Source organism: Mustela nivalis (genome assembly GCF_964662115.1).
Source record: "Mustela nivalis genome assembly, chromosome: 17".
Classification (NCBI taxonomy): domain Eukaryota; kingdom Metazoa; phylum Chordata; class Mammalia; order Carnivora; family Mustelidae; genus Mustela; species Mustela nivalis.
In genome coordinates this window covers 60,047,969-60,074,432 of record NC_139036.1, presented here as the reverse complement: position 1 = coordinate 60,074,432, position 26,464 = coordinate 60,047,969, and the positions used below count along the sequence as shown (strand labels likewise).

The window sequence follows — 26,464 nt, the reverse complement described above, 5'->3', positions numbered from 1 at the left end:
GCGCGTCGGAGAGCAAATGGAGGAGGTCTCACCGGAGAGCGGCCGCCGCAGGGCGAGGGCAGTCCCGGCCGGCTGGCATCGCCCCTCCCCGGGGCCCACACGGCACCAGGGCCGCAGGGCTGGAACCGGCGCTGCCCGGGGCGGGCAGAGCGGGGGAGCAAGCATGGCCTACGAGAAGGACTGGGCGTGCCCCCAAGCACGGGCCCCTGTGAGACAGGACGGGCAGGGACTGTCCTCTGAGCAGCCCACCCGGCCTCGGCATGGCTCCCCCGCACCACCCCGCCCCTCCCCGCCTGCACACGGCTCTGCCTCCCTGTAGCAGCCAAGGCTTGAATGTGTCTCCGCTTGCTGGGGACTGCGTCTCTAGTGGGTTGAGTAGCGTTCTCCCCAAATTCATGTCCACCCAAAACCTCGGATGCGACCTTACTCAGAGGGTCTTTGCCCACGTAAGGGTCGAGTTGAGTCCATGTGGGGTGAGGGTGGGCACCGGGGGGGGGAGTGTCTTTGTAAGAGACAGAAGAGGCCACAGACAGACCCCGGGGAGCAGGTCTTGTGAGGACGGAGGCAGCGGGCGGGAGGGAGGTGCGACAAGCCGAGGACGCGGAGGTGGCCACAGCCCCAAGACGCCGGGAGAGGCAAGGCAGGATTCTTCCTTCCTGCCTTCGGAGGGAGCACGGGCCTCTGGACCCCTCGTTTTCCGGGTGCTGGCCTGCAGGGCCGCGAGAGTACACTCCCGTTGTCTTAAGGGCATCGAGTTGGCGGTGATCTGTTCCGGCAGCCCCGGGAAGTGGACAGTAGTACGCCTGGACCTTGTCCACGTCCTGAGGGGCCAGGGGGCCGGTGTGGGTACCGGTGTCTGAAGGCAGAGAATGGCTTGGCGGGCGGGCTGAGTGGGAGCGGGGGGCCCAGAAAGGTGAGGCGGGGGCATCCGGACAGCCCGTTTTCCGTACGGCCCAAGTACTGGCTTGGGGCTGGTCCTTTGACCTTCACGCTTTATTTCGCTGTTGAACCTACGGGTTGATGCTCAAGGTCAGTTTTTTGTGTGCAGAGGGTAGGTTTTTACTTTGTTTGGGTTTTCCGTTTGTTTGTTTGGGTTTCTTTGCCCTTGATGTTTTTCGGGATTTGGAGGGATTTTGTTTTCTTTCTTTCGTAATTATAAAAGTCACACGTGCTTGCCAAAGTGATTTCGGAAGAGGGGGGAGAGCTTGCCTAGGACCGGCCGCCCAGCGCGGTGGCCCTCGGTGACACTGGTGTGTTTCCTCCTGCCTTTATTTCTTGTCCGTGTGTGTGCGACGCCTGCCTTACCTCGTAGAGTCACGCACATGCTATTTGGAAAATCTGGTTTCTTGGCTTAAGAAAAATAATTTAAAATCCTGTTATATGTGATATGTGCAAAAAGCACTTGGGACATGTGTGAAGGTGCAGCATTGTAGAATGAGCCCCGTCTTCCCGCAGCCGCGTGGACCGGAGCCCCCGGGGTCTCCCGCGGTGTCTGGAAGGAACCGCCTTGGGACGCGGAGTGCGTGGTCTCCTTGCTCCTCCGCGGGGGGCTGTCCACGTAGGTGCGCCGCTGCCGACAGCATCCCCTGCCGTGGGTCTGGTTTTGAGCGTTACAAAAAGCCGCCGTCCTCTGCAGTCCCGTGTGACCCAGCTCTGCGTCTCGGTCATGCCTGCGGTCGCCTGTGTGGATGGCAGTGCCGGCCTCCAGGCTTCGCCTGTCTCTGGTCGCCCACATGCCCGTCCCCGTCTGGTTTGTCTTTGGGGTTTTTCTCCAGGAACAGCGCTGTCCTGGCAGTTCCGCGTCCGTCCGCGGCGTGGGGAGCAGACCCCTGGGGGGGCACACGCGGCCTCACACCATGCGATGCGCCCGCGGTCTTCCCCCGCGGTGGGCCCGCCGTGCTCCCGCCCCAGGACGGCACGGGCTCTGTCCTGCCGTTTCCACCAACTCCCGGCTCCGCGTCTCCTTAACGGCAGTAATTTTTAACGGGTAGATGTGCGACACTTCCCTCCACCGAACGCCTCTACGGACGTTCCCTTGTCTCTGGCGCTCCGGGGTCCTGCGAGAAACGCGTCCGGACTCCGCGTGCCAGCGGCTCCCGGGAACAGACTCGGAGGGGAGCCCTTTCAGCTCTCGGGACGTGGGACACCTTGCCCGCTGCTACTTCACAGGCCTGAGCCTTGGTGGGGGACAAACCAACAGGTGTGTGTGCCACGCACACGTGCACACAGCCTCCGTGTTTCCTTGTGTGTACGCACAAGGTTGAATGCAGACACGTGTGTGCACACAGGCGTGTGCCCTGAAAGGCCCTGTGGTATTATTTATCTTACCAGAAAAAAAAAAAAAAGAGGAAGACGTCCCAAGTCTTTGTCTATAGAGGCTGTCTGCATACGCGGCGCCAGGAGCCGTCCTCAGGAAGAGGTGTGGTGGGCGCAGGGGGTGGGTGCAGAGGGGACAAAGGCCTCCTGCAGAGTGACGGAAAACGTCCGGCTGAACACGATGCCGACTGCGTGACCCTGTTTGCTCCAGCGTGTCCGTGTGCCGCGCGTGTGCCCCGGAGTGCCCCCCGCCCCACTGGCTTTCCGTGCAGGCGCAGGATTGGCTCTGGGCTGGGGCTGGCGAGGGAACGGGAAACCTCATGATTTTGCTCTACGCGCGTCTGAGTGTCTGAGTTTGTAGCAAGCACATTCCTCTTGGCATGAAAGGATTCTCGGAGAGGATTCGGGATCTGCCGGGTCACTGTGCCTCGGGCAGGAGGAGACCCCGCTTGACGGCCGACCTCCCAGCATCGCTTTCCCCCTGTTTGGAAATAGCTCCAGCGCCGGTGAAGGCGCTAAAAGCCGCGTTCACTGGCGTTCCTGGGTGACGGACGCCTTCGAGTGGGTTTCTGTGGGTTTCTGCGCGTCGTTTCTTCTCTGAAAGGACATTGGCCCAGTTTCTCCTGGGGTCTCTGTGGTTTTTATGGAAGAGCACGTCACAGAGCCAATGCGCTTAGCCCTTGCGTGGAGGACCCCCAGACCTCCTCGCGGACCCTTTTGGAAGAGTTTTCAGGAGGCAGCAGGAGACCGTCTGGGGTCTGCGCGCATGGCGTCCCGCGTCTCTACCCCTCCCACCCTCCGCCCGACCTCGGAGGGCGCGGGGCGCTGCGGCCGGCGGGCGGAGGGTGCCCCCTGCCCCCACGACCGGCCTTTCCAAGCTCCCCGGGTCCGTGAATAGACATTTCGCTCTAAGAATACTCTGTCGGCCAATGTCCCGATGCCGGTTTGCCTTAAACACCTCAGCCCAGCCAAACAGTGGCTCGGGGCCAGGAACCGGGCCCAGGGGATGAGAAACCGGTGAGGAGTGGGGGGCGTCGTCGGGAGGGCGGGAGGAATCAAAGACAAGATTGGTGCCGACGTCAGCCGCGGCGAGGGGCTGGGTGCAAAGTTCAGGTTTGCGGCGTCCACCTCGGGGCCGGGATTTCCGTGACGGTAAACAGCAGCCCTACCGAAGGAGGCAGTGATTTTATTGGTGGTTACCGTGACTTGCTGGTTCCGGTGGGGTGCGGTCGCGTCCCCGGGGCACCGTTCTGCGTGTGGGGCACGGCGTGTTTTGGCCCCGCAGCCCGGGCGGCGGTCTCTGCCGCAGGGGCTCCCGGACGTGGTTTACACCAACCTCGGATGTGGGAAGGAGACGCAGGGAGTGGCACCGAGCCCGAGCTCCGCATCCGGAATGTTCCGGCCTCAAGCTCCGCTCTTCCTCCCTCGCTGGTTGTTTCTCAGTGGGTCCCTTCGTGCCCGGGGCCTCGGTGCCCATGTAGGAAAGCGAGTTGGTTGGCCTCGTGGTCTTTGAGGCACTTCTGTGACCCCGGGCTCCTTCTCTGGACAAGCTGGCCTCCAGACGCCCCGACCCATCCCCCATAAACCTCCTCCGCGGGTCTTGCCACTTTGGGAAAGGTGTTCCAGCCCGCCAGGCGGAGCTCGCTGACACATAGGGTGGTCAAGGAGTCCTTGCCCGTGAAGCCCAGAGAGAAGATGAATTTGGGCTGAAAGCCTGAAAAAAAAGGAGTTCATGAAATTTAATCAGATGCCTAAGGGGAACACCTAAATTTAGTCAAATTATTATTAGTATTCATTCCATTTTTAAATCGCCTAGAGGAACATCACCGAAAATGTCGGGAAACCACCAGCCTGGGTGGTGAGGCCTCGGTTTCTGCAGAGCCGGGGGCTGGGGTGTGGCGGGGCACCACCGGGGTCCCTAGAAACCACACGCCTGCCGCCGGTGGCGCCCTGGCCTGGAGCTAGAGGGTCTAGGCCCGGGAGACCAGGGGACCACGGGGTCAGGCACGCCTGAGGGTTTCCTGCGTTTGGTGTAGTACAGGACCCACAGTGAATCACTTGTTGACCTCGTCAGCCCCAGGCTGTGGTTCCCGGAGCGCCCATGCACGGCGTCAAGGGTGCGTCAAGGACGACCCCACCCACAGTCTGCTCCTTGTTACTTGGCGACTTGGTCAGCCGTTACTTCGTCTGGGCTCTTCCTCTGCTGCTTCTGAGTCTGGGGCGGGCTTCCTGGTGCGTGGGAGAAGTTCCCAGAACAGGTGTACAAAGGACACCGGGGGCCCCTTCCTTCCTGCTCCTGCTAAGACGTAAGACCTGTGTGATCTGGGGCCCAGCAGATTGGAAGCGGGGCTTTCTAGGGCTGGTGACCCATGCCAGGCATTTTTTGAAAGGTTTTATTTATTTGTCTGAGAGAGCGAGAGCAAGCAGGACAGAGAGGGAGAGAGGATCATAAGCAGGCTGGGCACTGGACACAGAGCTGGAAGTGGGTCATAAGCAGGCTGGGCACTGGACACAGAGCTGGACGGGAGGCTCGATCCCATCACCGTGAGCTCATGACCTGAACTGGAATCAGGAATCGGACAGATAACTGACTGAGCCCCCCAGGCACCCCCCCCCCCCGAATTCCAGACATTTTTGCAGAAAAATGACACGAGGCCAATGTAGTACCTGTTTATTGCACTGCAGAACCTGCGGGGTAAGGAGCCGCGCTTCCTGCCGCCCCCGGACACGTGGTGCTGCTCCGGCCTCTCCGGCCTCCCCCAGCATCACATTGTTGGTGTTGGCTTGGGGTCCCAGCTTTGTCCTGAAGGGGTCCCAAGGCTGGCAGGTTAGCTGGGCTGGGCCTGCGGGTGCCCACCCCATCCCCCAAGGCTGGGAGCTGGGTCCCGCCACAGGTGCACATCCACTGCCTTTTTCTGCCAGCCCAGGGGTCTTGCCAGCGTGGCCCCGGAGCCTGGCCTCTGCCAGGGTCGGGCTCTTGCCAGAACTGTGTCCCTCCTTCTTTTCCTCGGGCATGCACAGCTTCCCAGGTGTGACCACGAGCGGGCTGAGGGCACACAGCTCACGTGCGCACTTGGCTCTGGAACGCTCTCATTTGCTCTCCTGTGCTAATTCCTGTAAAATCCGGGAGGGGGGAAAAATGTGTATCTCTGCTTTTTGTTCTTTTGGGGGTCAGAGAGATCTGCTTCCTCTTCCTGTCTCGGTCAAGTCTGCTTCGAGGATGGAGTCGGCCAGGAATGAAGCGGAGCACCAGGTCCTCAAATGCCTGGTTTGGGAGCAGCCGGGCGTGGTCTCCAGACTGCCGGGGCTATTAATTATTCTGCCTTATTTATTAGATGTACCCAGCGTCCCTTAGCCTCCAAGCGTATCTGCAAATGCCTTAAGGGAAAGAGAACAAGACACGATGGCTGCCGTCCGTGTCTCCAGCCCGTCGTGAGTAATACCGCATAACGACGTTAAGTGGGGACGGCCCCGCGCGCTGTCCCGCGCACACCCCGAGTCTACCTGTGTGACAGCCTAATGCATCAGACACGGGGAAATCAGGAACTCGTGAAAGCCGCCGGGCCGTTTAAATGGCATTTTTCTTAATTCTGCTTAGAAATCGGATGGCGTCTTTCTATTGAACTCAGGCACAAATGCAAACAGAAACAGCAGCCAGAGGACTGGCGTGTTCTGTGCCGTCCACCGTGCGGCCTGGCCAGCCCAGCCCCGCTCCCCCCCGGGCTGGTGGCAGAGAAGAAGCAAGGCCTGGCCTGGTTATCTTTTCCTAAATTGTGTTGGTAATAAACCTGAATAATGGGCCAGTTCCCTTCCTCCCTGTGATTTACGCCTTTCATAATTAGCCCTGCACGCTCACGTGATGTCAGGGACAGAGAGACGGAGGTAGTCGCCAGGCTGAGACGCTGCCCTCCTGGCTCGGAGCAGCGCCTGACCTGTGATTTATGCCCCGCTCGGCCTGTCGTCCCTCGGCCTGCGGCTCCCCTGTCCCTCTAGGCGGGAGAGCCAGATTGGCCACGGCAAGTTCTAGAGACCAGAGCCGCAGACCGCCCGGCCTCCGCTCTGAAAATCTGCAATCACATCAGAAACGACTCTCTTAGCCCAGGGGGACGGGTCCCTGGGGTGCTCTGGGGCCGCGAGGTCTCCGGAAAGCTTGTCAGGCTCCCACGGGCGGTGCAAGGGGCCGGTCACCCAGGCCTCGTGCCCTGGCTGGCCGTTGGGGAGGTGACACCGACTGTCCTCCCTGTGCCCCGCCCGGCTGGGCTCTGCCAGCACACCCCCGCGCGGGCCCCATGGCTGCGCGGTCAGCGGAAACCAGACAGAGCCCAGCGCCGCGGCTGGATTGATCGCACGCTGTCTGTGTGCGTGCGTGTGTGTTTGTGCGCACGTGTGTGTGGTGTCAATTACGGCGGACGTGCCTTCGGTTTTGCTTGGAATAGTCAGCTTAGTGCGCCTTCTAGAAACGGCCAGAGCCTGAGAGCCTGACGGGGTCTCGGTTCCCGGGGTCCAGCCGCTGTGTGCTCCGTCGCTCTGACGCACAGAGGGGGAGGAGGAGGCCGGCGGGGACGCCTCCTTCGTCACCTGTCCACATCCTCCCTCATGCTGGGCCCTGCTGGGCACAGACACCGTCCCTGCTGGGAGCCAGGACACGTCCCAGGGAGGCGCACGTGCCGAGAAGGGACTCGGGGAAGGGCCGAGGACTCCGGGAAGGCGGGCCCCTGTCAGGGGAGTCAGAGACCCCTCGGGCCGGCCTCTCCTCCGGACACAGCCCTGGTGACCCCACCCCCACCCCCAGTCCGGGTACAGGGAAAAGGGGACAGAAAGGTCTCCGTCCGAAGACCCCTGCCTCCCCGATCGCTCCCTCACGGAGGGCTTGGCGGGGCTCCCTGGAGAGAGGAGAGGTGTGCAGAGGGACGCGCATGCAGAGGCCGAGGGCTGGGGGCAGCGGGGGCCGGGCATGGCCAGCACTCTGGAGCCCAGACCGGGAAGGCGACGATACAGGGTTGCAGGGCCCATGGAGGGCGGAGGGCGGAGGGCGTCCTGCCTGGACCGCAGACAGTGGGCCCGGCAGCCGCACTGAAGAGCGGACGGAATGGCAGTGTCCACGCAGCCCTGCGCCGCGGTCTCCCCCAGCCCGCTTTACAGATGAGGGGACCGAGGCCAACCCAGGGTTGGTCCCAGGCCCGCCGGGCGCTGTACTGGCAAGAGGGAGGCCTTCCCCTCAGCTTGTCCTTGGCTGGAAGAACGTCGGCATGCCCCACACGTGCCTGGTGCCCTCACTCACGCCCTGTAAACACACGTGTCGCGCCGCCGTGCTGGCCGCACTTTGGGTCGACCCCGTCTAAAAGCCGCACGCGAGAATCACCGGATGCTTGACCTATGATGGAGGGTGCGTCTTCTGCGGCGGATCGCGGCGGCCTGGAGCAGGGGCCAGGACTCCCTGGCCTCGGTTTCCAAATCTGAGAAGTGGGTGTGCCCATGACGCAGCAGGAGGGTCCTGGGTAGCTCTTTAGAAGCAAGACCGCTGAGTTTCTATCAGTGATTTTACCTCCTTCTCTTGGCTTTGTCTGGGAAGGAAGAGTTGGGGTGCGGGAGGTCGCGGGTTGTCCTGGGCGCGGGGCAGCATGCGGGGGTGCCCAGCACCATGGGGCCGGCAGCCAGTGCCCGCCAGCCAGCGGCTCTCACTGCGCGGTGTCCCCACACCCTGACTGGGACAGGCAGACACTGGGAGGGCCAGGACGAGTGTCCCCGTGACCCAGAGAGGCCTGTGTCACCCTGGAACCCAGGGGCTCTGCTAGGCAGACCCCGTGACAGTCCTGCCCTGCGCCATGGTCCTTTCCCAGAAACTGCGTGTGTGCTTGGGGCAGCGGGGACATGGTCCCTGGGCTGCCGGCGCAGGTTTGGGGCTGTTGGCTGTGGCCTGGGGTGTCTGCGGGCTTGTGCTACAGGTGGAGCTGCCGGGCCGGGCGAGCAGGAACCCGCTGGAGGCCAGGTCCCGGCTCCCCTCGCTGCCAGCTGGCGCCCAGTGCGGGGCGGGCGTGGCTGGCGCTGCCACCCGGCCGATGGCAGAACCTCAGAGCCGGGTGGTTCCGTCTCCCGTGAAGCCCGAAGGCGGGCTTTCTTCACACGGCCTTTACCAAATCCGAAGGGAGAGTCCAGCAAAACCTGCTTTCCCAGAACCCGAAGCCCTGCCGGGAGGGAGTGGGGAGGGGAAGCCGTGCGGACCGCAGCGGGGGGTGGGGTGTCTCCTGGGTGTTTGGGGGCCCTGCCAGGAGCGAGCCCCTTCTCTCTCTCAGGGCCACCGCCGGCACGGGGACAGCGCGAACTAAAGCGGTGGCCTTTTTCCACGGCCTTCCCACCCCACCCCTGCTCAGCGGAGGGACCTGGGGCCAAGTAAGGGAGGGGACACGGACACACTTTGAAAGCAGGACGGCCAGCCTTCTACCCACTTTCTGAATGTTCCCGAACGTGTTTCACAGACGCGTCATCGTCCTCAGGGTGAGGCAAAGCAGCTGCTGGACAGCCCAGGTGAGCAGAGCTGCCCCAGCCCCGCCTGGCTCTTTGCTGGGCTCCGCCACGCTCCCCCACGCTCCCCCACGCTCCCCTGCCGCCGGGCCCCGCAGCCCATCTGGGCGTGCGTCCTGCAGACTCGAGCGGGAAAGATAGGAAAGGCCGGAAGGTACCCGTCAGCTGAGGGCAACAGAGGCTCCAGAGTAACCTGTTTCCTCCCTCCCCTCCCCCTCCGCCTCCTCCTCCTGCTTCGCCCGCCCCTCCCCCACCTCTGCCTTCTAAAATACACGTGACAGGGGCATCTGGATGGTGCCGTTGGTTTTGCCTCCGGCTCTTGGTTTCCGCTCAGGTCCTGATCTCAGGGTCGTGGAGTCGAGTCCCTTGCTGGGCTCTGTACTGGGCGCGGTGACTGCGGATTCTCCCTCTCCCTCTGCCCCTCCCACTCATGCCCTCTCTCTCTCCCAAGGAAAGAAATAAATCTTTTAAAAAAAAAACACCCATGAGGTACCTTGAACCTCTGTAACCGAGTTCGAGTGAGCCACTGACGCTGTCCTGCGGCCACCGCTGTCCACCTCCAGAACGTCATCTTCCCAAACCGAAGCTCCGTCCCCATTAAACGCTGACTTCCACTTCCCCCTCCGCCAGCCCCCACCCCCACCAATTTTTCTGTTTCTAGGAATTTGACTCCTCTAGGGACCTCACAGGAAGGGGATCCCGCACTCTTTGTCCTTGGGTGAACGCCTCAGGGTCCTCAAGGTCTATCCTTGTTAAGGACCTCAAGGTCCTTCCTTTCTAAGAACCAGTAATATTCCGTTGCGTGGATGGACCACGTTGAGTGTATCCACATTTGCTTGAGATCTCGCCTTCAGATCTTTGGGGCAACCCGTTTCTAAAACCAATGCCGGGGTCCTTCTCGGAGGGACTCTGACCTGCCCTTCTGGCTTTCTTCCCTTCCCGCACACGTCCTGCACCTGGTCAGGCTCTGCCCTTCCCCCGGAGACCCCCCAAGACCAGCCAGCTTGCCCTCCCTCCCCGGCCCCGCTGCTCCCAGCACTGTTCTGCGCCTCCCGGAGCCGTGCACGGTCTGTGCCGTGCCCCGGCCCCCGGGCGCAGCTGAGATCTCCTGCGAGCTCCCCGTCTGCCCGTGGGCAGGGCCCCTTCCTCAAGTCTCCTTGAGTAAAACTGAGTGTCGCAGAGAAGAGCCATCGACTGGACTGCAGCAGGTCGGGCCGAATGGGAGATAAAGGCTATCTGATAAAGGCTATCTGTCCTCTTTTAAATGTGCCATTATCCCAAAATGACATGAACAGTGCCCTTCAGCTGTATGTAGGCACATGCGCGGGGCTTGGGAGGCACTGCCAAACCGCCCAGGACAACTTCTTGGGGGGTATGGGGGCGGGGTGGGGAGGCGTCGGGAAGGGCACGTCCACTGCCAACTAATTTCGAACCACAAGAGTGAATTTATTTATTGCTTGCAAATTTTAAGCAATAAAAGACTTACAGGGAGTATCTTTTCATGTAAAATTATTTGCAATATGAGATCATTTCCGTGCCCACGCTAGGAGGGAAGTTAAACTCAACAAGGTGAGGACACGCGGATTTCGGGTTCCGGGGCAGTGCGGGTTCGCAGCAGGACGGGTCCAAGGGCTGCTGGCTTTTCCAGCATCTTCTGCTTATTTCATGTACTTATTCTCCATGGGCTGTCTATGCTGCTGGCTCTTCCCCCTCCCCCCATCTGGGGCCTTGCCGAGACCCCAAGACCCCTGCTCTGGAGTGCCAGCCCCCAGCCCCCTTGCCCTCCTGCTTTTGGGCTCACGGCCCCCAGAACAGCCCCTGACACAGCTCCTCGCTGTGTTTGCCACCACGCTCTCCACCAGCTCGAAGCCCCCCACGACAGGGGCTGCACCTAGCTGCCCCCAGCACCGGGGAGAGGGTGCCCACAAAGAAATTAGTGTTGAATAAAGGATTATTTTTTGAGGTCATGCCTGGGCGCATGACCCTTTGCTGGGAGATGTACAGAGTGGATCAGGCTGGGGAGAACGGGGACCTGGTGGCTTCATCTTATCGCGCTGCCGGTGAAACGACACAGAAGTCACCCTTCAAAGCACACCACCTGCTGGCGTTTCATACGTCCACGAGGTTGTGCCACCCTCGCCACCAAGGGCAGAGTATCCCCATCACCCCACAAAGGAACCCCGTCCCACTGCAGTTAACCAACCCCCTTCTCTCGGCCTCTGGCAGCCACAAATCTTTCTGTCTCTACAGCGTAACAGGCTCTGGGTATTTCATCCACACGGATCATGCCTTGTGTGACTGGCTTGTCTCCGTGTTTTCAAGGTTCACCTGCGTTGGCGCGGACGTCTGTGCCTCGTTCCTCCCTGTGACTGAGTAACCGCCTGTCCTGTGGACGGACCCAGTCAGGGGACGGACCCAGGCAGGGGACGGTCCTCTGGGTCACTCCCCATCCGGGGCTGTTATGGGCGATGTTGCTGGGAAATCTGCCCACGTCGTGTGGACGTATGTTTTCAGTTTTTGGAGTACGTGTCCAGAAGCAGGACTGCTGGGCGACAACTCCGTGTTTAAGTTCCGAGGCACGGCGGACCGTTGCCCACGGGGGCTCTGGTGCCTCCGGGTCCTCCTCAACGCTTAAGGTCACGCATCTTTCTGGTTCTGGCCGTCCTAGTGGCTGCCGGCGGGTCCCTCGTGATGGTTTTGATTTGCATTTCCCCGACGCCTCGTGATGCTGGGTGTCGCTTCATGTGCGTGTTGGCCGTGTGTTTGGCTCTGCTGGAGAGACGTCTGCTCAGACAGACCCACGTGTAAGCCGAGTCTCTTCATGGTTGAATTCTGCATGTTTTTGTGTATCCTGGGCTCAAGTGCCCGTCAGACACTTTCTCCTAGCCTGCAGGTTATCTTTTCACGGGCTGGATGGTTTCCTTTGAAGCGTTAAAAACTTTTCATGTTTACGAAGTCTGAAGTATCTGTCCTTGGTTGCATGTACTTTCAAGTTCGTATTGAAGAAGTCGTGATCTGCTCCAAGGCCATGAGGATCTGTGCCTCTTTTCTTTTCTTTTCTTTTCTTTTTTAAGATTTTTATTTATTTATTTACTTGACAGAGAGAGAGGTCACAAGTAGGCAGAGAGGCAGAGAGAGGAGGAAGCAGGCTCCCTGTGGAGCAGAGAGCCTGATGCGGGGCTCGATCCCAGGACCCTGAGATCATGACCTGAGCCGAAGGCAGAGGCTTAACCCACTGAGCCACCCAGGCGCCCCTGTGCCTATTTTCTTATAAGAGTTTTAGAGCTGCAGCACTTAGCTTCAGGCCTCTGGTCCATTTTGAGTTACCATTTGTAAACGGTGTGAGGTAGGGGTCCAATTTAATTCTTTTGCCCATAAATGTCCAGTTGTCCCAATACCATTTGTTTAAAAAACAAAAAACAACAAACAACGAACTATTCTTTCCTCCGCTGAGGTGTGTTGACCTTGCTGGAAACCAGCTGATCGGACACAGATGGGTTTCCCTTCCGGACTCTCTACTGATCGCTATGTCTATGCTTCCAACAGCATCACTCAGTCTCGATGACTGTAGCTTTGTAGTAAGTTATTTTGATTTTTTTTTAGAGAGAGACTGTGTGTGTGCAAGATGGGAGGAGGGAAGGGGCAGAGAGAGCGGGTGAGGGAATTTGACACTGGCTCCACACCCAGCCCAGAGGCTGACATGGGGCTCCATCTCGCCACCCTGAGATCGCGACCTGAGCTGAAATCAAAAGTCTGGACTGAGCCACCCAGGTATCTCTGTAGTAAGTTTTTGAATTGGGAAGCACGAGCCCTCCCACCCCCCAACTCTGTTCCTCTTCCTCAATGTCATTTTGGCTGTTCTGGGCCCGCAGCATTTCCATATGTGTGTCAGGATTGGCCCGTCCACATGCAGGACTTGGATCGGTTGTGCTGGATCTGAGGATCAATGTGGGGAGCGTTGCTGTCTCAACAATACGAGGTTTTCCGGCCCATGAATGCGGGGTCACTTTCCATTCCTCAGGTCTTCTCTAATTTGTCTTAGCAACGGTTTTGTGGTTTTTAGGGTACAAGTCTTGTACTTTGTGTGTGTGTGTGTGCTGTAAATGAGATCATTTTCTTAATTTCACTTTAGACTGTTTATTGCTGTTGCATAGAAATACAATTAATTTGTTTTTGTTTTAATTTTTAAATTTATTTTCAGCATAACAGTATTCATTGTTTTTGTACCACACCCAGTGCTCCATGCAATCCATGCCCTCTATAATACCCACCACCTGGAATTAATTTGTTTTTAATTGCTCTTGTGGGGAGAGTCTGGGTGGCTCAGTGGGTTGAGCCTCTGCCTTCGGCTCAGGTCATGATCTTAGGGTCCTGGGATCAAGTCCCACATCGGGCTCTCTGCTCAGCGGGGAACCTGCTTCCCTCTCTCTCTCTCTGCCTGCCTCTCTGCCTACTTGTGATCTCTGTCTGTCAAATAAATAAGTAAAATCTTAAAAAAAATTGACCTTGCATCCTGCAACTTTGTGGGATTCGTGCATTAGTTCTAATAGGTTTCGTGTGGGGGCATTGGAATTCCTAAGAATAGTCCATGTACGAGATTAGGTCGTCTGTGAATAGGGATACTTTTACTCCTTTCCTTCCAATCTGGACGCCTTTTATCTCTCTTCTTGCCTAATTGCCCTGAGTGGAACCTCCACGGCAGCAATGACTAGAAGAGGAGGGAGTGGACATCCTGTGTTGTTCCCGGTCGCAGGGGGACATCACTGAGTATAATGTTGGCTCTGGGTTTTTCATCGTTGCCTTTTATCAGTTTGAGGAAGTTCCCTTCTATTTTTAGTTGGCTACATGTTTCATCATGAAAAGGTGTTGGATTTTTGTCAAATGTTTTCTGTGCTGCTATTGAGATCGTGTGGTTTTTGTCTTTTATTCGGTTAATCTGGAGTATTACACCGATGGCTCTTCCTACATTGAACCACCTTTGATTCCTGGCATAAGTCCCCCTTGGTCATGGTGCATAATCCTTTTTAAACGTTGTTGAATTGGGTTGGCTAGTATTTGTTGAGAATTTCGTGCCTGTATTCATAAGGAGTGTTCAGAAGGGCCTAGAATGTTACGTTCTTGGGACGTTTTTGTCTGGTTTGAGCATCAGCAAGTGGCTTTACGCAAAGTCAAAGACAAAACACACCAAAGAGATTGATAAACTTCGAAGGATTTCCCGAGAGACAAGGGAAGCCCGCCTATATTGCCCACTGGCGCATGGCAGGAGCTCTGCCCAGGCGCTTCTCCACGGACCCGGAGAAAGCAGCCTGGATGAAACGGATGAAAGTGAGGCGCCTCGGAGAGTGAAAGGAAGAGGCAGAGCAGGCAGCCTCCAGGGAGGGACCCTGTGAGCAAATGCCTGGAGAGTGGACCTCCCAGGGTGGAAACACAGTGAGTGGGTTGAGTAACGTCCCCCAAATTCATGTCCACCTTCAACCTCTGAATATGATCTTATTTGGAAATCAGGTCTTTGCAGATGTAATTAGTCAAGAGGAGATCATTCTGGATTAGGGTGGGCCCTGACCCCATGGCCGGTGTCCTTACCACAAGAGAAAACAGAGATGGATCCCCCACACGTGGAGGGGGAAAGGCCACACGATGGCGGAGGCAGAGATCCGGGTGATGGATCTACCGGTCGGAGACAGGCAAGGATTGCCGCTGCCACCAGCCGCTGAGAGGCAAGGAGGGGTCCTCTCCAGACCTTCAGAGAGAGCACGGCCCTGCTGACGCCTTGATTTCGGACTTCCGGCCTCCGGAACTGTGAGGGAGACTGTCATGTGGTTTTAAGCCTCGCAGGGTGGTGATTTGTAGCAGCCGCCGCAGGAAGCCGCGCAGTGGGACACGAGAGCACGTGCCAGGCTAAGGACTGGGCTCTGCGAGCGGACAGTTTCCAAGCCTGGGGCGGAGGGGCGGTGTGGACGGATTTTAGCGGCATCCTTTAAGAGATGCCTTTCGGGCGCCTGGGTGGCTCCGTTGGTTGGACGACTGCCTTCGGCTCAGGTCATGATCCCGGAGTCCCGGGATCGAGTCCTGCATCGGGCTCCCAGCTCCATGGGGAGTCTGCTTCTCTCTCTGACCTTCTCCTCGCTCATGCTCTCTCTTACTGTCTCTCTCTCAAGTAAATAAATAAAATCTTAAAAAAAAAAAAAAAGAAAGAGATGCCTTTCAAAACAGAGTTTTGTTTTCCTTTGTATCTTCCTTTTTGTTCTTCTGAATTATCCCAACTCATGTGGGAAGTCACGGGCCGTAGGCGTCAGGACCTTGAGTTTAGCTCTCGCCGCACGCGGCCGTCCGTCCCTGCTCAGCCACGTACCGTCTGTGCAACGTCCGCACATCGTTCCTGGCCTCAGTCTCCTCAGCTACAAAACGGCGTCAGTAATATCCCCTTCCATTAGCACCTGGGAAGCCACTGGTAGATGGTAACCCCGACGATGTTCGGTTAGTTACACCGACTTTTCCCTTTCATGAAATTATCCTTATTGGCTTTTCAGTATAAAAACCATTAATTAATAGGCTTCTTGTTTAAAAACAAAAAAAGTGGGGCACCTGGGTGGCTTGGTTGGTTGGGCGACTGCCTTCGGCTCAGGTCGTGGTCCTGGAGTCCTGCATCGGGCTCCCTGTTCTCCCGCGGACCTCTCTCGTGTTCTCTCTCTCTCTCGCTCTCTCAAATAAATAAATAAATAAATAATCTTATTTTAAAAATAAATAAATAAAATAAAAACCAAAAAGGCTATAAGTATACAAGATTAGCTTATTATTTCCAGTTATCAAAGTGACTCAGTATTACTTTTGGAAATTTATGAAATAAAAAACACGATAAAAAATGTATAATCCTGCCATCTGGACATGATCATTGTGATCATTTGGGGGCCAGTTTCCACTTCAATAATATATTGCGTCGATACAAAGTATCAATAACTGTATCTTATTTATAAAACCGTCTGTTCAGTTCACATCGTTCTTCATCCTGCGTGCTTCACGTCACGTGACAGTGAGCACTGACCTCTTTCTTTAAAAACTTCTATGAAATGTTCTATCGGGGCACCTGGGTGGCTCAGTGGGTTGAAGCCTCTGCCTTCGGCTCAGGTCATGCTCCCAGGAGCCTGGGATCGAGCCCCGCACAGGGCTCCTGCTCAGCGGGGAGCCTGCTTCTCCCTCTCCCATACCCCCCCTGCTCTTGCTATCTCTCCCTCTGTCACATAAATAAGTAAAATCTTTTAAAAAGTAAAATAAGGTGTTTTATAACAGCTTAACAGCATTGTATCGTGTTAACGGGTTACAATGTATTAAAATATTCTCCTGTTGGGGCACCTGGTTGTCTCAGTCAGTTGAGTGTTGGACTCTTGGTTTCAGGTCGGGTCGTGATCTCAGGGTCCTGGGATCGAGTTCTGCGCTAGGCTCCCCGCTCAGCAGGGAGTCTGCTTTTCCCTCTCCCTCTGCCTTTCCCCCTGCTCATGCACTCTCTCTCTCTCTGTAAAATAAATAAATAGGGATACCCGGTGGCTCATTGGGTTGGGTGTCTGCCTTTGGCTTGAGTCATGGTCCCAGAGTCCTGGGATCAAGTCCTGCCTCAGGCTCCCTGCTCAGCGGGGAGCCTGCTTCTCCTTCTGCCTGCTCCCCCTGCTCGTGCGCTCTCTCTGACAAATAAATAAAATCATTTAAAAAAAAAAAAGAAAAGAAACAAAATCTTTAAAATATTATCTTGTTGTTAGGAATTCAGTATTAGCCCTGAGTTGAATATTGGTGGGTTTTTTAAATTTATTGAAGTATAATTTATGTATATTAAGTTGTATACATTTGAAGTGTACAGTTGCTGAGATTGCACACACACACACACACACGCATGTGCACACACAGGCACACCAATAAAACCATCACCACAATCGAGTTAATGAACTTCCCCATCACCCCCAGATGTTCCTTGTGTCCCTTTGTAATCCATCCCTTCCTCCAGCCCCTGCCCCCAAAATGACTCTGCAGCTTCTGTCGCGGTGGACGGGTTTGCGTTTCCTAGAATCGTGCTTAACTGGAGTCACACAGTGGGTGCTCTTTCTCCTGTCTGGGGTCCTTCTCGCTCGTGACGACTTGGCGACGTGACCGCGTTGTTGTGTGGAGAGTTCCTTCGTTTCTGTCGCCGAGTCCTAGTCCACTGTGGGTCTAGACCCTCGCTCGTTGATTCATTCACCTGCCGGGTCTTCTCAGTTCCTGGCCACCACAGATGAAGCTGCTCTGGGCACTCACCCGAAGTCTTGCCTGCGGACGGAGGTTTTTACATGTCTTGGTAACTACCGGGGAACGGAATGCCCAGGTCGTCGGGTGGGTGTCGAACTTTTGAAGAACCCGCCGCACAGCTTTCCAAAGTGCTTGTCCTGCGCGGCCCTCCCCCCCGCCCTGTGTGTGAGCGTCCCGGGGGCTTCCAGTCCTCGCCGGCAGTTGGAGTGGTCGTGGTCAGTCCCGTTCCTTCTAGCAGGTGTGTGGGCGTATCTCACTGTGGTTTTCATTTTTGTTTCCCTGATCTAATGATGCTGAATATCTTTTCATATAACCTTCTGAGTCTAGCTTTTTTCCACGCAGTACATTTGGGATTCACCCTCTTACGTGGTCATGTTTGTTCCTTGTCACTGCTGACTCGTATCCTTTGTGGGGGCGTACCATTGCCTGTGGAGCCGTTAACCCGTGGAAAGACCTGTCTGCTGATTCTGGGTTTTGCAGTTGTGAGTAAAACTGCACTAAGCATGCACACACAGACTTTTCTACAAGCATTGTTCATTTCCCTTGGATAAAGACCTAGGAGAAGGATTGCTGAGTCGTATGGTAAATGTGTGTTTCCAAGGTGGCTTTCTCGTCGGCCATCCTGCCGGCCATGTGCGAGGCTGATGGCTCTGCGTCCGGCCGGCGGTCTCTACTACCGTTTCTCCGTTGTGCTTTGATCTTTCTCGAAGGTGTGTTGTCCTTGCTGTGACATTACGGTTTCTATTTACATTTCTCTCCTGGCCAACCATGTCACCAGGCGCCTGGCTGGCTCCGTGGGGAAACCTTGTAACTCTCGATCTTAGAGTCAGGAGTCTGAGCCCCAGGTTGGGTATACAGGTTACTTAAATAAATGAAACGTTTAAAAAGTGACCAGGGATGTCAGGTACCTTTTCATTCGCTTATTTGCCTCCTTTATTGGTGAAGTGTCTTCACGTCACTTGCCTATTTCTAAAATAAAACGATTCACATCATTCCCCCGTTTTTAAATTGTGTTTGTTTTCTCGTTACTCTGAGGTGTCTCTGATCCTTTATCAGAGAAGGTGTTTTGCAAGCATCGTTTCTCAGTCTGTGGCTCGTCTTATTTCCTTAGCAGTGTCTTTCGAAGAGCAGACACTTTTCATTTTAGTAATATCTTATTTATCAATATTTTTCTTTTATGGATCCTGCCTTGGTATCCTATCCAAACAGTCTATGACTAACTCTAACATTGAGTTTTAGGAGCTTCTCAGATATAGGCTGGGCATCTGTTTTATTGGGCGTGTGTGTTGTGAATATCTTCTCCCAGGCTGTGGCTTGCATTTCTATTTTCTTCAATGGTGAATTTTTGAAGCAAAGAGTTTTTGTTTTTTTTTTTTCCAGTTTATTAGTATTTCTTTGATGGCTTATGCTTTTTGTGTTCTAAGAAACCTTGGCCTCGTCTAAGGTGGCCAAGTCATCTTTTATGGATTCTTCTGTCAGTTTTTTAGTTTTAGGTATCACTGGGGCCTGGGGGACTCAGTCGGTGAAGCCTCTGCCTTCGGCTTGGGTCATGATCCTGGGTCCTGGGATCAAGCCCCACGTTGGGCTCCCTGCTTGTGGGAAGCCTGCTTCTCCCTCTCCCACCTCCCCTGCTTGTGCTCCCTCTCTCACTGTCTCTCATTGTCAAATGAATAAATAAAATCTTTTTAAAAATTTAGGTATCACATCTGGGTCTGGGACCCGTTTTGAGTTAATATTTGTGTCTGACATGAAGGAATGGGGGGGATGTTAATATTTTTTCAGACAGCTATCCAGTTGATCTAACATTTTGTGGAAGAACTGTCTTTTCTCCATGAATTGCATCTTTGTCCATAATCAAGTGATCTTACATGTCTATTTTTGGACTCTCTACTCTGTGCCATTGCTCTGAAAGTCCTTGTTTTCACCAGTGCCAGACTGCCTTGATTACTATAGGTTTATAATCAGCCTCAAAATCAGATACGTCCTTCAACTTTCATCTTTTCTTTTTGTGATTACTTTGGTTTTTCTAAGTCTTTTGCATTTCCATATGAATTTTAGAGTCAGTTGGTCAATTTCTACCTCCCCACCCAAAGGACCTGATTGGAATTGTGTTGAATCAATAGATTGATTTGATAAGATTACCAGCTTAATAATATTAACTATCTCAATCCATGGACATGGTATATCTTTCCATTTATTTACATTTCCTTTATTTCTCTCAGCAAGATTTGTGTTTTTCAGTGTAGAGTATCAAATGTCATTGGCTAGACTTATTCTGAAGTATTTTATATAGAGGTTTTTTGGAGGGGGCGCTATAAATAGAATTTTTTATTATAATTGCCAATTGTCTGTTGCTAAGTTTTTAAGAATGCAATTAACTTGTCTACATTAACCTTTTATAAAGATTTTATTTATTTTTCTTGACAGACAGAAATCACAAGCAGGCAGAGAGGCAGGCAGAGAGAGAGGAGGAAGCAGGCTCCCTGCTGAGCAGAGAGCCCAATGTGGGGCTCGATCCCAGGACCCTGGGATCATGACCTGAGCCGAAGGCAGAGGCTTTAACCCACTGAGCCACCCAGGCGCCCCTACATTAACCTTTTATCCTGCAATCTTGCTAAATTTACTTCTTAGTTCTATTAGTCGTCTTGTAAATTTCAAGGTTTTTTTTTTTTCACATAAAGAATTATGTCATCTGCACGCAGAAACAGTTTTACTTCTTCTTTTTGATCTTCATACCTTTAGTTTATTTTCTTGCCTTAGGCAGAGGCTAGAGCCCCCAGTGCCATATTGAACAGAAGGGATGAAAACAGACGTGCTAACCTTGTCCTGACCATGGGGGAAACGATCCAGTCTCTAGTCATCGAGTATGATGTCAACTGTAGAATGTACCTAGATGACCTTTATCAACTTGAGGAGGTTCCCTCGTATGCCTACGTTGCTGATGGTTTTTGTGATAAATAAGTGTTGGATTTTTGCCAAATGATTTTTCTGTATTTATTCTTTTTTTGTGGGGGCGTCTCTGGTTGTTTTCTTAGGATCAATATCTACAGATGAAGGCAAAGGGTCAAAATGTATAAATATTTTTAAGGCTTTAGCATCCTGTTTCTAAATTGCCTGAAAGAGAAATTTGACCCATATACAGCACCTCCCCACCCCTGCCTGTGTACGAGTGTCTGTTTTCCCAAAACCTTACCTACACCACATTTTGTGGGTTTTGGTTGTTGCCAATTTCATGGACCTTGACCTCCCCCCAGATAGTATTTTCTTTTATTTGCATTAGTTCGTTACCCTGCACATGGAGATTTTACTGGTTATTTATTCTCTGGTGAGTTGTTTTTTTCTTGTCCTTTTGCCACTTTTCTGTTGGACTTTCTTTTGTTTTGGTTTAGTTTACATACATTTTTACCTATTAAAACTATGACTCCTTGTCGTGTGTGTGTGTGTGTGTGTGTGTGTGTGTGTATCTCCTTAGGCTTCTTCTTCTTCTTTATTTTTTTTTAAGATTTTATTTATTTATTTAATAGACAGAGGTCACAAGTAGGCAGAGAGGCAGGCAGAGAGAGAGAGAGGAGGAAGCAGGCTCCCTGCTAAGCAGAGAGTCCGATGCGGGGCTCGATCCCAGGACCCTGAGACCATGACCCGAGCCGAAGGCAGAGGCTTCAACCCACTGAGCCACCCAGACGCCCCTCCTTAGGCTTCCTCTTATTTTGTTTTGTTTTGTTTTAAGGGATATTATTTTTCAGAGCAATTTTAGGTTCATGCAAAAGTCGAGAGGAAGCTAGAGTGACCTCCTAGACACCTCTTGCTTTGGCAGGTGCACAGCCTCCCTCGCTGTCAGCCCCCCACCCCACAGGGTGCATTTGTTACAACTGATAAACCCACATCGACAAATCGTGACCACCCCGAGTCCGTAGTCTACGTGAGAGCTCACTCTTGGGGCACATCCGGTGGGTTTTAACAAACGTATAGTAACGTAGATCTACCATTATAGCATCATGCAGAGTACACTTGACCTTTGGACAATGTGGCAGTTAGGAGTGCCAACCCCCCACACACTCAGGAATCCCCATATAACTTTAGACTCTCCAAAAACTTAACTACGAATAACCTACTGCTGATCAGAAGCCTTACCATTATCATAAAAAACCAATAACACATATTTTGTATATGTATCATGTACTGTAGTCTTAAAATAAAGCAAGGTAGAGAAAAAATGTTATTAAGAAAATCATAAGGAAGAGAAAATATACTTACAGTACGAGACTGAACTCATGGGGGAAAAACCCGCGTGAAGTGGACCCGTGTAGTTCAAACCGGCATTGCTCAAGGGCCTGTAATTTCACTCCCTAAAAACCCTCCGGCTCTGCTTGTTCCTCCTTCTCCCACCGAACTCCTGACAACCACCGATCCTTTAACCGTGTCCATAGTTCTGCTTTTTCCGGGGTGTCATGTAGTTGGACTCACACAGTTGGTGGCATTTTCCGGCCCACATCTTTCCCTTGGTGAGGTGCATTCAGGGTTCCCCCACGTCTTTCCATGGCTCGGTAGCTTGTTTCTTCTTAGCGCTGAGTAATATTCCCTTGTCTGGATGTGCTAAAGTTTGTTTATTCACCTCCTGAAGGACACCATGCTTGCTTCCAAGTTTTGGAAATTACGAGGGGCCCCCAAGGGTGGCGTTCTTCCCAGCCCCGTCCCCCGGCCTCCCCACCACCACCCCACATCACGCAGCACCACCCTCCCAGACCTGCAACCCTCCCGCACACGCTGCTGCCGCCCACTAAACCCACAGCGCCGGCCACGCTTTCCAGAAAACAGAGCCAGGAAGGAGACTCAGTCTGACACCGGGGGGGGGGGGGGTGGAAGACCCCCGCTCCACTGCCGTGGCCGTGGCCGGGAGCACAGCCTCCCTGGAGCAGAGGGGCCAGTTTCAAACCAGGAGAGGGCCCCAGAGAGAGGCTCTGCCACACACCTTCTGGGTCCAGCTTGTCTCCAGGCAGAAGGCTGCTACACCCTTTCCCGGCTCCTCAGGGGGACATCATTTGCATTAATTCATTGATTGATCAATTAATTCAAGACACTGTGCTGGGGACCGACCACTGGGGCTCCACGGGTTCAAACTAGAGCAAAGTTGATGGAAGACTTGGGTCTCCGTGGAGTAGGGCCTGAATAGCACATGACTGTATGGTCACCTAGCGTGACATCTGTTGCCCCACCAAGACCCACTGCCACGAGGGAATGACTTCTTGGTGGCGTCTGCGTCTCCGACTCCCCGCGCGGTCCTGGCAGAGAACACGCGGTCGTTGAACCCTCCAGCTGAACGTCTGCGAACTTTGAAGCCGGAGGAAAACAAGAGTAACGACATGAGATCTGGGGAAATGGAAATCAGCACAGTTTGTATTTTTTTATCTATTTGCACGTGGAGAACAGTTTGGTTTTAAGAATATTCAAATGCGCCGTGTGTAATTTGGGCTGTTCATAAAATTACTGTGCGTGGTGCATGAAAATGAAGCGGACGGTTGATTTAGGCAATCTCTCCCGAAATGCTGCACGTTAAAAATGCGTCCCAGATAGAGCCAGAAGGCGCCAAACTCCAAGGAATGTAGCATCTCTTAGTTTTTGTTGTTTTCTGAGGATCTCACCCAAATGCAGAAAGAGAAACGAAAAAAGCAAAGCCCCCCCGCAAGGTCAAGGCTGAACACAGGGGCAGGGTCAGATTCTCTGCGCGTGTCCCTGCCCTCCGGCCCACCCACCGGTAGCTTTGGCCAGTGGGACTCGGTGTAAGTGACATAGGCGAGTCCAGACCTGGCTCAGGATGCCGGGCAGCAGGTGCCTCGCCTCGCCTCGCCTTGCCCGCTGCTGGGCTGGCTGCCACGTAAGGAAGGTCGGGGACAGGTGGCGAGGTGCCACGAGGGGCAAGAAGTGCCACCGACAGCCCTAGAACTTGTGGACAGAGGCCACTTCCGCCCCCCCCCCACCTCCACGCACCTGCTACAGCTGCCTGAGCGCCCAGCAGAGTGCCCGACTCAGCCCGGCGCCCCCAGCTGGAACTGGGAGCAAAGAAGACGGGGTTGTCTTTTAAGCTGCTAAGTTGTGGAGTCACTTGTTACACGGCAGCAGGTGACTGGGGTATATATCGGAAGGGTCTCTTTTCAGAGGAAAGCTTGAACAGGGAGGAGAAAACCGCCAAAACTGTTGTGGTTCTCAAAGCCAGATTTTAACATTTTTAAAATAGCCAAACCTCTAAAATCTGTTCTCGTTCCTCTTCATCCTAACCCTTTTGAGTCAGCTGACACGGTAAAGTCAATGGCGCCCCAGTGGTCGGTCCCCAGCACAGTGTCTTGAATTAATTGATCAATCAATGAATTAATGCAAATGATGTCCCCCTGAGGAGCCAGGAAAGGGTGTAGCAGCCTTCTGCCTGGAGACAAGCTGGCCCCAGAAGGTGTGTGGCAGAGCCTCTCTCTGGGGCCCTCTCCTGGTTTGAAACTGGCCCCTCTGCTCCAGGGAGGCTGTGCTCCCGGCCACGGCCACGGCAGTGGAGCGGGGGTCTTCCACCCCCCCCCCCCCCGGTGTCAGACTGAGTCTCCTTCCTGGCTCTGTTTTCTGGAAAGCGTGGCCGGCGCTGTGGGTTTAGTGGGTGGCAGCAGCGTGTGCGGGAGGGTTGCAGGTCTGGGAGGGTGGTGCTGCGTGATGTGGGGGGGGGCGGGGGACGGGGCTGGGAAGAACGCCCCTCTTCGGGGGCCTCCCTCCAGCCGGGTTTGGAGGCGAGCCCGGGATGGGCCGGCCAGCCTGGGAAGCATGCGGAGCCCACGATCTCCCAGCCGCTGGGGCCTCATTGTTCAATAAGGAGATTATGAGATGCCGCACGAGTGACGTGGTGGGGGGGCTGTCTTCAGGCCTGCGACTGGCCTTGTTTTGCACACAATGACTGTGTAGTGCAGCCCAGTCAGGGTCCACTCTGGAAGGCGGCAACTGCCTCAGCCTTTTTGGGTCTGAGTTGGCTCCGTGGCCACAGTGGATTGGCTCATCTACCTCCCTCCCCAGCCAGCTACCAGAATCCGTCCCGTTGGAAAGCCCAAGGGCCCCCGCGGAAATGGCAGGACCCGGCTCGGCCCACTTCCTGAGACAGGGAGGAAAGAAGAGCATCCTACACGGAACGCTGTTGTTCTAGAAGCAGCAACGGTTCTAAACAGCCGGGCTTTATCTTTGAGGAAGTTCCAAGTTATGAGGGATTGTGCTTGAACTGCCCGGAGAGACCGGTGCCTCCTGGAGGAGGAGGTGCCCCGGGATTGCTCGTCTCCGACACTCTTGTGCTCGGGTGAGAACAGGGAAGCAGGGTGAAGCGATCGCCGTGACATCTTTGTAGGATGCTGGGGTTGGGGGCCTGGAACTGATGCGTGCTTTGCTCTGCTGGCATTTCCGTGGGCATTTGCTAGGTATTGCTGGCGGTATTTAACCTATGGTAGGGCTGAACCCGTGTAAGAGAATATTTTGCAACTGGGGTTTTGAACAAATTTGTGAACTTTAAATTAAAAACAAAAACAAAAACAAAATAGGGCGCCTGGGTGGCTCGGTCGGTTAAATGTCTGTCTTCGGCTCAAGTCGTGATCCCAGCGTCCTGGGATTGAGTCCTGCGTGGGGCTCCTTGCTTGGCGGGAGGTCTGCTTCTCCCTCTGCCCCTCCCCCTGCTAGGGCACGCACTCTCTCTCAAATAAATAAATAAAAATCTTAAATAAATAAATAAAACAGAATAGGTGGGGTTGTGTGCTGAACTTGGAACTCAGAGACAAAGCATCTGCTGATGAGGACCTGGGCCACAGAGCTGGGTTCAGATCCCAGCTGCGCCACCTGCTAGCTGTGTGACCTTGGGCAAGCTGCTTAACCTCTCTGGGCCTCAGTTCCTCTTCTGTACAAGGTGGGGGTCATGACACGACTCATTTAGAAGGATTATTTGAGGATTATACGTACTAAATGAACCGGAGGGCCAGGCCCAGACTAAATGTTTAATAAATGTTCATTATCCGTGTTACCAGCATCAGTAGCCCTCATCTTCTCCTACTGAACCATAAACAGAACCAGAGTTTTTTCAGGAAAGTGGGAACTTCACAGGACTTGCATGGAAGGCCCTGCTGTCTAATGCGGTCACAGGACAGCAGGGGGCCCAGGGATGCTGCACAAGGCCCCGGGATTATCCCCACTTTGCACCCGGGGACAGGAAGGCTCAAAGGGGCCTGGGGACCTGCCCAGGTCGCATAGTGAGGGCTTGTCAGAGTGACCTCATCTGCCATCAGGGCCGCTTACCGCCTTGGTTGACACGGGGTGCACCCTGGTTGCAAGCACGCTTTCACTTCCACACGAGAACGGGCCTCTTTCATTCCTTGGCCCGCCACCCACGGGTGCCTCCAGTCCCCTCCGTGCGTGTGTTCGCGTCCGGGCCCAGGTTGAGTGTCTCCCCACACCCTCCCTGCCCTGTGCCCGTGGCTGCGTGGGCAGGGAACCATGTGGCCACCCTGCGACCTGCCCCACCAGCTCCCCCTCCAGTGCCGACGCCCAGCTGCGGTTCCCGGACGGCCCCGGCCTCCTGCCGACCCCTCGCTGGGATGAGCCCCAGAGGGCCTGCGCCCTGGAGCAGATCTGCGGTGTGTTCCGCGTGGACTTGGGGCAGATGCGCTCCCTCCGCCTCTTCTTCAGGTGAGAGCCTCTGTGGGCCGCTTCCGGGAAGGCGGCTGGTGGTGCCGGGGGTCCTGGCGGGCAGGGCTTCGGGTCTTCCCAAATGTTGGCCTCCCCAGCATCACTAGGCTGGAGGGCAGGGGTACCCCAGGATGCCCGCCCCCAGGAACCGGGTTGGGCCAGCTACCAGACTCTTCCACCGGCCCTCAGGGGGACGGTGGCCGGCTGTGGCTTGAGAGTCTGGCTTGGAGAAACGGCTGGACGGGGCTGCACAGAGAGCAGCTGCAGTCTGCTTCCGGGTCACCCAGGGACCGGCTCTGCAGTTCAGCCTGTGTGTGCGGGATGTGGCCGTGGCGTTCCGGAGGGAGGCTCCCCTTTCTCGTGGGGGGCGGACCAATCGTGTCCTGTCTCGTGGCTGCATCCATTCTCTCCTGAAAAGCCCAGTGGCCCAGCCACGGAATAGCCCCAGTGGAAGACCTGCTCCAAGCAGGCGTGTCCCTGGAGGGTCGCGTTTATGGAAGGGCAGGCGAGGTTGGGCTGGGTGTGCGGTGAGTTTCCCCGGAGGGAGCGGGGTCCAGCCCAGGCTGATGGAGGAGGCTCTCTCAGCGCCCATACCACCTGGGTTCAAAACCGGATTCCACGAATGCCATACCCCCCGGATGTCCCTGAGAGGAGGGAGCATATG

The 26,464-nt window shown here is 54.9% G+C and overlaps 2 protein-coding genes and 1 long non-coding RNA gene across 7 annotated transcripts in view; 2 read left to right on the top strand and 1 right to left on the bottom strand.

The window, feature by feature from the left end:
• The window catches only part of LOC309850933, a 1,194,231-nt gene extending 1,188,277 nt beyond the window's left edge, over positions 1 to 5,954 (bottom strand). Inside the window, exons 1-2 of the long non-coding RNA XR_014304538.1 lie at positions 4,984 to 5,954; positions 1,970 to 4,030 (exon numbers count right to left, since the gene is read on the bottom strand). This is a non-coding gene — a long non-coding RNA (uncharacterized lncRNA). The remainder of the gene's footprint in view (positions 1 to 1,969; positions 4,031 to 4,983) is intronic.
• Positions 1 to 25,736, top strand: part of SGSH (N-sulfoglucosamine sulfohydrolase) — a 169,485-nt gene extending 143,749 nt beyond the window's left edge. Inside the window, exon 9 of the transcript XR_014304498.1 lies at positions 25,723 to 25,736. The gene's annotated coding sequence lies outside the window, so the exon portion shown is untranslated. The remainder of the gene's footprint in view (positions 1 to 25,722) is intronic.
• The window catches only part of TBC1D16 (TBC1 domain family member 16), a 74,019-nt gene that overhangs the window by 34,287 nt on the left and 13,268 nt on the right, over positions 1 to 26,464 (top strand). For all 5 annotated transcript variants that reach the window (XM_082705457.1, XM_082705455.1, XM_082705456.1 and 2 more), the window contains exon 4: positions 25,639 to 25,800. In XM_082705457.1, the coding sequence (XP_082561583.1) occupies positions 25,639 to 25,800 (162 nt within the window). The remainder of the gene's footprint in view (positions 1 to 25,638; positions 25,801 to 26,464) is intronic.